Raw genomic sequence first — 13,781 nt, forward strand, 5'->3', positions numbered from 1 at the left:
TTCACTTGGTTATGGAGAGGTTCTACATCCTGACTTATTATTTCACTTGGTTATGGAGAGGTTCTACACCCTGGCTTATTATTTCACTTGGTTATGGAGAGGTTCTACATCCTGACTTATTATTTCACTTGGTTATGGAGAGGTTCTTAACTTCTGCATCCCGACACCCATGTCCACAGACGCATATTATCACCACCCATACCTGAAACCTTATCATGACTATTCTACACTTTCACATGATGTATATTGGTCAACAAAGTAAATCGATGTACGTAGGAAGATTTTCGCCATCTGTTACATCCAGAACAAACAAAATGCTTGTGAAAACCCCAAGCGGTGAAAAGACAGGAAAGTCTGGATACAGTATTAAACCTAGCTAGCTACTGAAGCACAGTTAATAATTAAAACTTCTTCTACGATCACAAAGTATTTACCTTAGAATATGTACAGACAACAACGTTTACTTGATTTATCACATTTATACTTCTGCATTACAGTAATTACATAACTGAAATTTTCCATCGTTTTATTTACAAATATTAAATAAAATAGCATTTTATAACATTTGCCCGTACGTGGGAAGGTCTGCAGCAACTTGCGGATGGTCGTGGATTTCCCCTCTGCCCGGTTTCATGCCACCATAATGCTGGCCACCGTTGTATAAGTGAAATATTCTTGAGTACGGTGTAAAACACCAATCAAATAAATAAATATAACATTTGCTTGCATTTAACATGCATCTTTTTGACTGAAATTTTGGGTCACATTAATATTGTAACACTGAACTTGCCTGGCACTAATCTTGTTTAGGTTTATTTACTTACAGCTACGTGAAGCTGAGACAATATGTCTTTGTAACATGACAGCATGCACACAGTAGTACTCTTGTACTTAACACTGGTTACTTAAACTACAAAGTATTTGTACATTTCCATGTATATATATAAGTTTGTCTTGAGGGGAAAACCTGCCTGACAAAAATATATATAAAGGGCATAAATGTATATAACGCACAAAAAGGCTCATTTCTCATGCACACTGGAATGTCAAGCTAATTTATTCCATGTCCAGTTTTTTTACCCTGAATTGTTGGACAATGAAACAATTTCCCACTAATAAACAACCATGTATGCCTAACTTTTCAGGCATCACCAGTATGTACATGCTTTGTAAAATTATACTGATGTCTTAAATCTCAACTGTAATGGACAGCTTAATAAAATTCATAAAGCCACATTCATGACGATTTCTCACACGATATGACTAACCCATAGCAATTGCTTTAATTTATTTGGTCGGTGTTTTACACCGTACTCAAGAATATTTCACTCATACGACGTTGGCCAGCATTATGATGGGAGGAAACTGAGCCCGGGGGAAAACCCATGACCATACGCAGGTTGCTGCCAGGCCATCCCTATGTATGGCCAGAGAAGAAGCCAGTAAGAGCAGCAACCTCACTGGTGAGAGGCTCATTATACCGTGCTGGTACAGTAAGCACCACAGCCACGGAGACCCCCTCTTGCTTTGAACAACTAAACCGCAAAAACCAATTACACAAACTTTGTCCTTTGACATGTTTCATGTATTTCAGATTTGTTTGTTTGCTTTGTGTTCTTTCTGATATACAAGAATATTTTGACATTAATTTCCATGACTGTTGACAGTGTCATTCTTCACACTACCGTACCATAATAAAATTGCTGCACACACATCACTAACTGCATCATACTGCAGACATCAGACCTGACGCCTCACTTAAAATGCGTAAAATCAAAAGAAGTTGCAAATACATCATGTCACCATTAAAAAATAATAGGGTCAGGATAAACCTAACAGAATTTTTGTCAACTGTTATATTGTTTAAATTTACCCCGACTTTGGTCTGCCCCATCCAGGTTTTGAACTTCTACCCCCAATGAAACGGTTACAGAATACTGGCATACATGTATACAGTACATGCATGTATATAATGTACACTGAGTATAATACAAGTAAATGTATATAACTCTAGGTCCTTTACCGTCTGGGGCACTAGAGAACATAGGGCCATTCCAAAATGAAGGCAGAATCGATAGTGGATCATAACATATTAGCACTGAGGACAATGTAAGAAAAGCAACCCTACATTTATGGCTTTAAATAATTCATAGACAGCTTCACTATATTTAATCAGCTTTGAACCGCCGAGCTTGACGACACTTACCAGATCTTACTCAATATTGCTTCTGACTGATAATATGGATGTTTAAATTCCAGGGGCTGTAACAGTCGCAGCATGAACCAAGCAACCAATCACCTGTCAGCTGCTGTGCATGGTATATCTTCCTGTATATACACAGTGCATATGTAGAGCCACACACACAGGTACAAGAACAAGGTTATGAGAAAACCTCTGGAAGCCTGTGGATTAGTGCTGTAACAAACTGACAGCATCTTCCCAACAAAACAGTCCCCAACCAGACAGTTAACAGGTTAACGAGCCAAGATGTGTAACCCAGTTTATATACCCAGTCCTCAAGCTACATGCACATTCATTTTTTTAATGGTCGTTTATCGCAATTCTCAAGAGTTTTTCACTGATACGACACTGATGGCGGTCAGTTTCACCAGTGGATGAAACTGGAGTGGCCAGCATAAACCACCGGCCTTTGACTAGTAACTGGCAGACATCCCTTCGTGTGATGTACCCATATGCACACTGTGTTGATGGAATACAAGTGGTGTTTAACAAACGTTCCTTTGAGCAAAGCTCCATACGACTGAGCACAGTGCGAGCAAGCGTAGATATGAATTTATCGACAAAGCCAGGCTAGCTGGATTTGCACGCGCACTTCATTAGTCATAACGATTCAAACTGTAATAAATTCTTCCACCTTTTCGCATGTTTGCACAGTGTTTTACTCAAGCATATTTTGAGAGCATTATTTTGTGTAGTCTATCCTTAAAAGCTATACTTTTTGTGAAGCCCTGAAATTTGCCAATCCAACCATTGTAATTTTGTCTCCAAAATCAAATTAAAAAGTCCATAAATCACACTAAAAGTTGCCCTACATGCGAAAAAGGTTAAGAAATTAGGGTATGTCCATGTACAAAAAAAAAATACCCAAACTATTTATGGTAAACAGGAAAATTTAACATGCCACAAACATGAAAACTTACATCAACACCATCACCAACATTTTCCCACACCATCACACACCTCACCTTACCTCATTATAGCAATCTAAAAATGCTCTGTCACCCTCCACAATGAATGAAAGGAAAATGCTTCTCAAGCAGGCTATTACTGCCCACATTCAGTTTTCTAATTTATCAACAAAGGCTTATAAATGAGCTCTAGATGAAACACATGTTCTCAGGTGATACTATGTGGGAGTCACCCAAAGTTACAGGTACACTGTAGAGCCTGGGGGTAACCCAGGGTCAAATGTCAGAGATGGGTATGAAAAACAAGTATGAAACTCAAAATTTATCCTATTAATGGAGAAATGTGAACTGTCTCAGCAATTTTTCCTGTTGTACAAACATATTTACATGATCAGAAAGCTTTGAAAAATGGCAAAATCACCAAAAATCATCAAGATCTGTTAAAATAAAGAAAGGTGTATTTTCAGTTATATTTTCATTCTATTTTTGAATTTTTTAACACACAACATAAAATTGTGCATGTACATGTACATGTACTTTATTGCACAACAATAATGAAAATCACAGACAAAAATAAATACATCCTGTACAGGAACAAATAAGTGCACTACAATCAATCATACCGTTACAGTAACCATGATTACATGGTAACCATAGAGATTGACAAAGTTCAGGGTTTTTCTACTGTAACACAGTGTTTTTCCATTGTAACACATTATCACACATGTGTGAGTGCATGCTTAGTGTGTTAAGGCCTTGGAGAAGAGCAATTTCAATGCAAATTGACCGAGTTGCCTTCATATAAATAAAGATATTATCCTAATGCGCCGGTGACATTAAGTAACGCTGATGCCTGCTAATCACATGTGCACGTATACACTGTTGACATTTTGCGGAAAGATTGCAACGTGGGCGATCACTTCCACATTATACAAATGTATCATGGAATAATTGTAATAATGGTAATTCGCCAACTACCCCCACCCCCCCCCCCCCCCCACCCCACCTCCACCCCACCTCCACCCACTAAACATCTGCACACTGATTACAACTAAAATATTTCACAGTGCTCTATCTGTGCTGCTATCTGTGCTGCACCCTTTTTTCTTTTTACTTTTTTTTTTTTTGTCTTTCTTTGATCCTGAGATTAATAAATTTGCACTGTTAATTCCATACATGAGAGTACAGACGATGCAAAACCTATGGACACATGCTTGCCTTCATGTACCTTTTAAATTACAGAAAACATTTGTAGTTTACACACCATAATAAGGACCATTCCTACAAAATGTTGTCATCAAGCTAGTAACTCACGTTACCATGGCAACAGGTGAGGCCAAAGCAAATTTTAAAAAAAACAAACCAAAAACGGTAACACAAACAAATTGGGGTCCAGTCAAGACAGGTCATTAGAAGAGCTGTCTGTAGGCCACAGCCTTAAAATGAAGTACAGCTAAGAATGGTATCAATGAATAAAAATTACAGGTAGATTTTACAGCATAAAAGATCCCTCAAACCTCCAACTACAACTCGTTTAGCCTAATAAGATTTCCCTTAACGACATATCTCAGTAATCCTGTCTCGTCATGGAGGTATCTGATCTCCATGACCAATACAGGCCTTTAGGGTGTGAAGACTGCTTTGTGCACATTGGCTGGATAATTAGATATGGGGTAAGGGAGACTACTCTGACTAAAGGTCAAAGGGCAGAGAGTAAGTAATTAAAAGTGGTGTACATGTACGGCTGCTCTGCCTAATTGCACGTATGTGTACATGCCTGTTAAGCATAGTAGATTAGTCCTCTTGTAACCATGTCAGAAATGTGCATCTGTCAATGAGCTACAAACAGAAGTACACACATGTACTTGTGCGCTATACACATTTTTATGCCTCGATACATAAAAATAAAATGCATTTCTACAAACTAATGTATTGGGTTGGAATGACCAATTTTGTTCTGAAATTCAGGTATCGGTACATGTAAACACGTAAGAAAAACTGTTTTTCTCTTTTTTCCCCAATAAATTAGACATACATTTACACATCAGGTACATGTCAAACCACACTCCTTGCACGCGTTTGGAAATTCATAGAAGCATGTGTTTACGTGTAGGATTACCAGATTAGTACAAACTGGCCAATTATTTTGCAGTAACAACCTCTATATGAAAAATATAAATTACAAATAGCAATTAGGCTGAGAGTTTAAAACCAAGGACTCAACTCCGATGTTTGGTAACAGTATTACATGTATCATAACCTACTGTAAAACTTCAACCATTTCAACCACTACACCGCTTTTTTCTCAGTCAAATTTATACATACATTTAGCATGAAAATGATGCTAAAAATGATTTATTTGTGCCATTGAAGAAGCTAGCTTCATAAAGCTGTGCAAATTATTTCTATACACACCAAAGTTCTCTCAGAATGTTTCAGAATGGCAGTTGCAGGTTGAAGAATTAAGGTTGGTTCGAGCAGCTAAAATTAGGAATTAAGGTTAGAAAAGCAGTTAAAAAAGGGCTGGGAAAACCCTCGACACCCTCAACATACATGTACATGTATCACTGCTTAGCAACACATTACACATATGTCCCTCTTCCGCAATTTGCAACATTAATGTGAGAAATATTAACTTCCCAGCTTCAAATAATAATGGTCGCCACACACACTGAGAATGTACAGAGCAGAAAATTAGTATACAGTACATATAAAAACACATTAACTATCATCCTGGTATTAATACCTCACTCTTGTTCACATCATCTACTAGCTTAATTCATTGCATTCTGGCAAAGCTTTGGAGTAGGATGTGTGAGCATGCAAAAAAGTAATTAAACAGCTCTTTAGTTAATCAGAAACATTTATCTATGTAAGTCAATAAATTCTGTACACCCAGAGTCAAGAGTATTAATTTTTTTCTCAGTATCTCTTGAGGGCGGTGCTACATGATCTGTTCAATATAAATAACCTGGCATGTGTTTGTAAATTAATTGTGCTTTTAATTAAGGCAAAGTTTATTAATTTATTTAGAGGACTTATGATACTTACTGGATTGTAGTTTTACTGAGATACTCCAGAATTTTATGTGAGTTTCATTTGTGGAGGGCACAGGAGTTCTCAGTTAAACCACCAGCCTTTAGCAAGTTACTGATAGACTTTCCCACAGCTGACAGACAGACAGACTGCATCACACATAAGACTTTCCAAACAGCCCCAATAACATGGAAGTTGAACAAAATAAAAAGGTTGATTTTCAGATTTATTTTTATTCCATTTTTGATTTTTTTAGAGTTGGCTCGCCCACAAAAAACAAAATAATACCTGTGTCAGCTTATGGAAAATGCTCATTGAATAATAAGCCCCCTCATGCAAAGATATTAATATCAACACATTTTGCCAGCTCGACACCATTAACAGCAGGCTATATTACATATTTCCCCACTTTATGTTCACTGAACACCTCGTGCACTCCAAGACTGAATTTGAGCAGGGCATAACCCGCCTTAATATAGTCAGGTAATAAGCAGCCTAGCTAATTAACAGGTAAATTAATGCCACAGGTAACAGCAGATGGTGTTTGGTCTGGCGTTCAAAGCGCAATTAAAACGCCAGCGCCCTAATATCACAGCAACTGCTTTCATCGAGTGGTCATATATTATCTTCATGCGGCTTCAGTGTGAAATACCCTGCTGTGAGGAACAAATTATAGTGTGCTTCCACAGACGAGCAGATTCGTTTGTAATCACTCATTGGACAGCTCTATCATGATCAACAAGTGTTTCGGAACCTCAACTCACTTTGTACAAGATATGCCGGTCATATCAGAGGGAATAACATATGATGCCAGACATGACTGGTTAATGATCGAAAAACACAGTTCTATTTCAAACTCTTATTTGAATAAGTTCTTCAAATACAGTATTGACATGAAAACCTGATACTTGAATAAGAGGCATAACAACACGTATATAAATGTAATTTTAGATCATTGTCACTTGTTTTTAAAAGGCTTATAAATGCTCTGGTTGTACAGACAAAAGAAGGCGTTGCAACTGCTTTTTTTTTTTTTTTTTTTTTTTTTTGGCCTTTAAACAGAAACTTAGAACATAATTAATTCCACCCTGATAACATACAACTATACATGATGGTTAAAGAGTTAGGGTTAGGGTGGTATCTACTAAAAGTTTTTAGTTTCTACCAAAGTCCTTGACCTTTAAACAACCTTGACTTCCTTCCTAATCGCACTGCCTTATACTGCAGATGTCCATGCCACTGAAATACTCAAGTGAATGTACCAGGCTACTGTATATTACTACTGTAGACGTTATCTCAGACACTATTACAGGAACCCAGCTCTTCATGCATTTAATGAACACATTTACTGCACAGGATAAGCAAGCTAAAAGCCATTGAAAAATTTTTTTAAATAGTGCTTGAAACGGTTGAAGATTTAACAGTATCTTTTATTGCCATACTGAAGAGTTTTTCACTTACTGCATTGGGTTTTCATTTAGAATTGGAGAAGGAAGTCAGAGTTCAAAAGTAGGCGTTTGAATTGAAAGCAATTATGTCACAATTACTATTGATTTAAACAGTAAGGAAGAAGTAGGCGGCTACTGGGCCAGCAGTAGACAGCTATCTGCAGCCTGCTACTTGGCTTTACATTGTACATGTAACATGATATTCTACATGTATGTAAAGTAAAAACGTCTCAGCACCAAAACTAATATTCTATGATCTTTATTTTCCCTTAAAAATGCAACTTTCAGCGCAAAATTTTACATGAAATTCAGTATAAAGTGACATATAGCCATATACTGTCAGTGTCCAGGTCAACCCACTGCCTAGGCAGCCCCTGGACCCTTGCTTAATGGGCCGTGATGGTTGCCCCCCCCCCCCCCCCCCCCCGACCACCCACCTCACACCCACTTTTCATTTCCTTCCAATACCACTGAATATTATACATGTAAATTTACATGTATTATACAAATCAAATTTATATGTAAGCAATCAATTAGTGTGCTAGCGCAGCATAATGACTCAGGAGCCTCTCACCAATGCGATCACTGTGAGTTCAAGTCCAGCTCATGCTGGTGTCCTCTCATTCTGCACATGGGAAGGTCTGTCAGCAACCTGCGGATGGTCATGGTTTCCCCAAGGCTCTGCCCGGTTTCCACCGACCATAATACTGGCCGCCATCATATAAGTGAAATATTCTTGGGTACTGCGTAAAACACCAATTAAATAAATAGATAAATATAGATAAGTATCGAGCACTATTCCCTAGAAAAGGATAGTGTGTCAAGATACTTCTTGACATAACTCTCTAGTACTACATGGACATAAATGTATACACTGGTTTTAAGACCTACACGTGGGTACAGTTTAAATTTACTGCGCACTTGTCAGCATATATAGTTTTCTGTTTCTCCATAGCCATAAACCTGGTCAGCTATTGATTGCTCTGCACTTCCTTTACATTTATGGCTTACAAGTAAAACAACTTCCATGTAACAGCCATTAGTCTTTACACATATAGAGTTTCAATGTGTAAAATGAGAACATGAGCGCAATAAAATTTATCTGTATGCCATATATGATACAGCAACAAATCAGCAGTGATAATAAAGACATACACAGATATAATTTTTAATCTGTCAAGCATGCGTTTTTTCACTATGCGACAAATGGGTTAAGTTCAAATATTACACTCCCGGCCTATGGCCGACAAATAGCAGTGGGTCATTTAATTTGATGAACTAACTTCACACCTCTGGAAGTCCCGTTCAAACTCTGGGATTCCTTCCTCTGACGTGCATATAATTCAACAAAATCAAACTGCTTGAAATCAAGCTTGTTCTATTTTCAATGCATTTAAGGCTCCTTTTGTGCATCAACACAATATAAATGAAGCACTTTAACAGCAGTTCAAAGCAGTCTTCAAAAACAATGCATACATATACATACAATTATTTGATAATACATGTACATCTAGCCTACATGGATGTCACTGACCAATGACCAATACACTGCTAGAAGCCTGGAATTTGTAACTAGTGTACACAAAAGCCAATCAAACTTGTCGCCACTAACCAGAGGTTAATACTATCCGGGATATGAAGAGGAGATATGAAGACCAAACCTCGTATGCTTGTCGCCACTAACCAGAGGTTAACACTATCCGGGCTAGTGGATACGCAGACCAGACCTCATTTACTCGTCACCACTAACCAGAGGTTAATACTATCCTAGCTAGTAGATATGCAGACCAGACCTCATTTACTTTTCACCACTAACCAGAGGTTAATACTATCCTGGCTAGTAGATATGCAGCCCAGACCTCATATGCTAGTCGCCACTAACCAGAGGTTAATACTATCCTGGCTAGTGGATATGCAGACCAGACCTCATTTACTTGTTGCCACTAACCAGAGGTTAATACTATCCTGGCTAGTGGATATGCAGACCAGACCTCATTTACTTGTCACCACTAACCAGAGGTTAATACTATCCTGGCTAGTGGATATGCAGACCAGACCTCATACACTTGTCACCATTAACCAGAGGTTAACACTATCCTGGCTAGTGGATATGCAGGCAAGACCTCATTTACTTGTCACCACTAGCCAGAGGTTAATACTATCCTGGCTAGTGGATACGCAGACCAGACCTCATTTACTTGTCACCACTAACCAGAGGTTAATACTATCCTGGCTAGTGGATATGCAGACCAGACCTCATTTACTTGTCACCACTAACCAGAGGTTAATACTATCCTGGCTAGTAGATATGCAGACCAGACCTCATTTACTTGTCACCACTAACCAGAGGTTAATACTATCCTGGCTAGTACATATGCAGACCAGACCTCATATGCTTGTCGCCACTAACCAGAGGTTAATACTATCCTGGCTAATGGATATGCAGACCAGACCTCATTTACTTGTCGCCACTAACCAGAGGTTAATGCTATCCTGGCTAGTGGATATGCAGACCAGACCTCATACACTTGTCGCCACTAACCAGAAGTTAATACTATCCTGGCTAGTGGATATGCAGACCAGACCTCATACACTTGTCACCATTAACCAGAGGTTAACACTATCCTGGCTAGTGGATATGCAGACCAGACCTCATTTACTTGTCACCACTAACCAGAGGTTAATACTATCCTGGCTAGTGGATACGCAGACCAGACCTCATTTACTTGTCGGCACTAACCAGAGGTTAACACCATACTGGCTAGTGGATATGCAGACCAGACCTCATATACATGTAGCCACTAACCAGAGGTTAACACTAACCTGGCTAATGGATATGCAGACCAGACCTCATTTACTTGTCGGCACTAACCAGAGGTTAACACTATCCTGGCTAGTAGATATGCAGACCAGACCTCATATATTTGTCGCCACTAACCAGAGGTTAACACTATCCTGGCTAGTGGATATGCAGACCAGACCTCATTTACTTGTCACTACTAACCAGAGGTTAACACTATCCTGGCTAGTGGATATGCAGACCAGACCTCATATATTTGTCGCCACTAACCAGAGGTTAACACTATCCTGGCTAGTGGATATGCAGACCAGACCTCATATACCTGTCACCAATAACCAGAGGTTAATACTATCTTGGTTAGTGGATACGCAGACCAGACCTCATTTACTTGTCGGCACTAACCAGAGGTTAACACCATCCTGGCTAGTGGATATGCAGACCAGACCTCATTTATTTGTCACCACTAACCAGAGGTTAACACTATCCTGGCTAGTGGATATGCAGACCAGACCTCATTTACTTGTTGCCACTAACCAGAGGTTAACACTATCCTGGCTAATGGATATGCAGACCAGACCTCATATATTTGTCGCCACTAACCAGAGGTTAACACTATCCTGGCTAGTGGATATGCAGACCAGACCTCATTTACTTGTTGCCACTAACCAGAGGTTAACACTATCCTGGCTAGTGGATATTCAGACCAGACCTCATTTACTTGTGGCCAATAACCAGAGGTTAATACTATCTGGGCTTGTGGATATGTAGACCAGACCCCATATACACATACTTTCTCCATAGAACAGACTTATACCACTACCATTATCAAGCAAGGGTACAAAGGATACCAGCTTAACCCATAATACAGCCCACACTGTAATCACAGATGATTATTTAAAAATGACACATTATACATGTCACTGTTCAGACAACTGTTCATATCAATTACTTATTTGTTAACATTAATAACATTGCTAAATGTTCATAGCAAAGACCCAGCATTGTAATGGGAATAGACCTGGCAGAGTCCGTGGTGAAAACCCAAGACCATCTGCAGGTTGCTGGCAGACCATACCATGTACAACCTAAGAGGAAGACAACATGAGCTGGACTTACATGTATACACTCACAGTGATCGCATTGGTGAAAGGCTCCTGGGTCGTTGCGCTACTATAGCACACCAACCAAATGGCCACAGAGGCTCCACTTACCTGCTAAAACACTTAACTTAAATAGTAAAGATAAATGTTCATATCAGTGACTCGACTGACAGAATGCTAGACGTTGAGCATATAAGTAAATGTTCAACTTACCTAGTGCCTTGTCGCTTGACCGCGTCTTCCTTTGGTGATGACATTGGTCCGTTTTCCCCTGAGCTGGCCATAGGTTCTTAATAACAGGCAGGTATTTTCCTGGAAATACTCCACGATGTCAACGTTGCTTCCGTGATTGATCGTTTCTTCAAATACCAGTATCCTTGAGCATCACTGTTAGTTCTAGCTCAATAGGCAAATAAAGGTGTGGTATATTCTTTCAGTGTTGTAATATTTAATTTTATGTATATCGATATATATATATATATATTTTGAAGTAGGCCTGGTACGGTAATAATACTACACTATGAATAATGTTATAAGCACACGACCAACAGTTGTACAATCAACGGTGCAGAATAAATATGATCGGCGTGGTCACAGTATCAATCAACGGCTTAAAGAGACAGATAATCCCTTGGCTGTCAGGCTGCTTAGGTCCCTGGATGATGATGATGATAGACACAGGGAGCTTGGCATAAATTGCTAGTCAGAGATGGTCTCTAACTAAATCACTGGTATGACTATGTATATAGACAGCTTTCTATGACACAGTATCACTTGAGCCAAGCCCTTTGGTCACATACAAACACACTGACGTGACGTGCTTGGAAGTAGTGACCCCCTGCCGCTCAGACTCTAGTTAAATCCCAGGCTCAGCAGCTACCTACAGCTGTCCATTAGATATACAAATCGATGAGATGAGAGAGAGACGAAGCCCGAAAGCACACGATGTGTGGTGGATGCCAAATTCAGTGCCGAGTTCCGTTACTCTAGTCTGTACTCTCCAAACGACATGGCTGCCTCGCTCAGCCGCTGTGACTAGCCTCCGCCGACAACCTCGTCCTGAACTTTCACTGTTTTCTGCAGGAAATATCCCGAGGATACCTTCCTGAATACGCACAGATTAGCCCGGATACCTTATCCCCACAACACGCCGGTAACTAACTCGCAATTCGTCTTACAACGCTTGATTTCCTCTCGAATTGAACATCATTTCTATCCCCATCTGCCGTGTTTTCCAAGATGCACAAGTCACGTGACCATGTCTAATGCATGTAGTGACGTCAAAACAGGGATTTCCTAGGCACGCCTCACCTATAAATGTAGATAGAGTACACGTCTTTGTGGCGGGTGGGCTAAAGTATATAAAAGAGTCAAAGCCTTTTGGAGATGGAAGAAGTTCCAATTCTCGAACCTTATATAAATACAGTTAATACAGGTTCGCTTTACAATGTCTGCAAGCACCACACTGTGTTAATAAGTCGCTGCATCTGAAAAAAATTGGGTTATAAAAAAAAAAAAAATTATAATTTACTATGTACCGGTGTAGGCTTTTCAGTGCGAGCTATTTTTGGAACACACGTTGTGGCACTTGTTTAAATCGGGTTAGAGGACTGTACATAAATCTTCATTCAGAAATGTGTTTGCACACCAGCATTTTGGCGCAATTTTTATCACAGGTTTAGCACTCTGCATGTCATTAAATCTGATCACCATGCAACATATATACCGGTACTTTACATATTCGGTTTGGATCAGTGTGAATCAAGAGAGCGGTTCATATCTGCATTAGTACCCTATTGAGATAATTTCATTACCAGATAATCACGTCGTTAAATCTATTTATGAATGGTTGACGAGTTAATTTAAATGATTCGTTTGGAGTGTGTGTATCTGACATCATAAATAAACAGATGTCAGTATTTTGTAATGACGTTTTTAGTCCCAAGGGGGCAAGGGTAAACCTATACAACTAATTAACTTCTAACTCTACTATATTTATAAAAATGTGAACATTAAAGGAAAAAGCATTACGATCCAGAACAGCAAAAATGAAGTGTTAGGCCTACACACAATACACCATTGAAATGGTGTTTGAAGCATTTATAGTTTTGAAGGCTAAATATTAGAAATACACAGCTGAATATTAGAAATGTCTCACGCGGATAATAGGCACACATGTATTTGCTGACTATATTTATGTTGCAAATCAACATTAACTCAAAAAATATACATATCATCCAGCAGGCG

General features: G+C 39.1%; 1 protein-coding gene across 4 annotated transcripts in view; it reads right to left on the bottom strand.

The window, feature by feature from the left end:
* The window catches only part of LOC135478991 (beta-arrestin-1-like), a 70,457-nt gene extending 57,691 nt beyond the window's left edge, over window positions 1-12,766 (bottom strand). For all 4 annotated transcript variants that reach the window (XM_064758692.1, XM_064758693.1, XM_064758690.1 and 1 more), the window contains exon 1: window positions 11,748-12,766. In XM_064758692.1, coding sequence (XP_064614762.1) covers window positions 11,748-11,818 — 71 coding nt within the window. In that variant the 5' untranslated portion in view covers window positions 11,819-12,766. The remainder of the gene's footprint in view (window positions 1-11,747) is intronic.
* Between the last annotated feature and the right edge of the window lie 1,015 nt (window positions 12,767-13,781).

The sequence above is a fragment of the Liolophura sinensis genome, chromosome 12 (assembly GCF_032854445.1).
Source record: "Liolophura sinensis isolate JHLJ2023 chromosome 12, CUHK_Ljap_v2, whole genome shotgun sequence".
Lineage (NCBI taxonomy): Eukaryota > Metazoa > Mollusca > Polyplacophora > Chitonida > Chitonidae > Liolophura > Liolophura sinensis.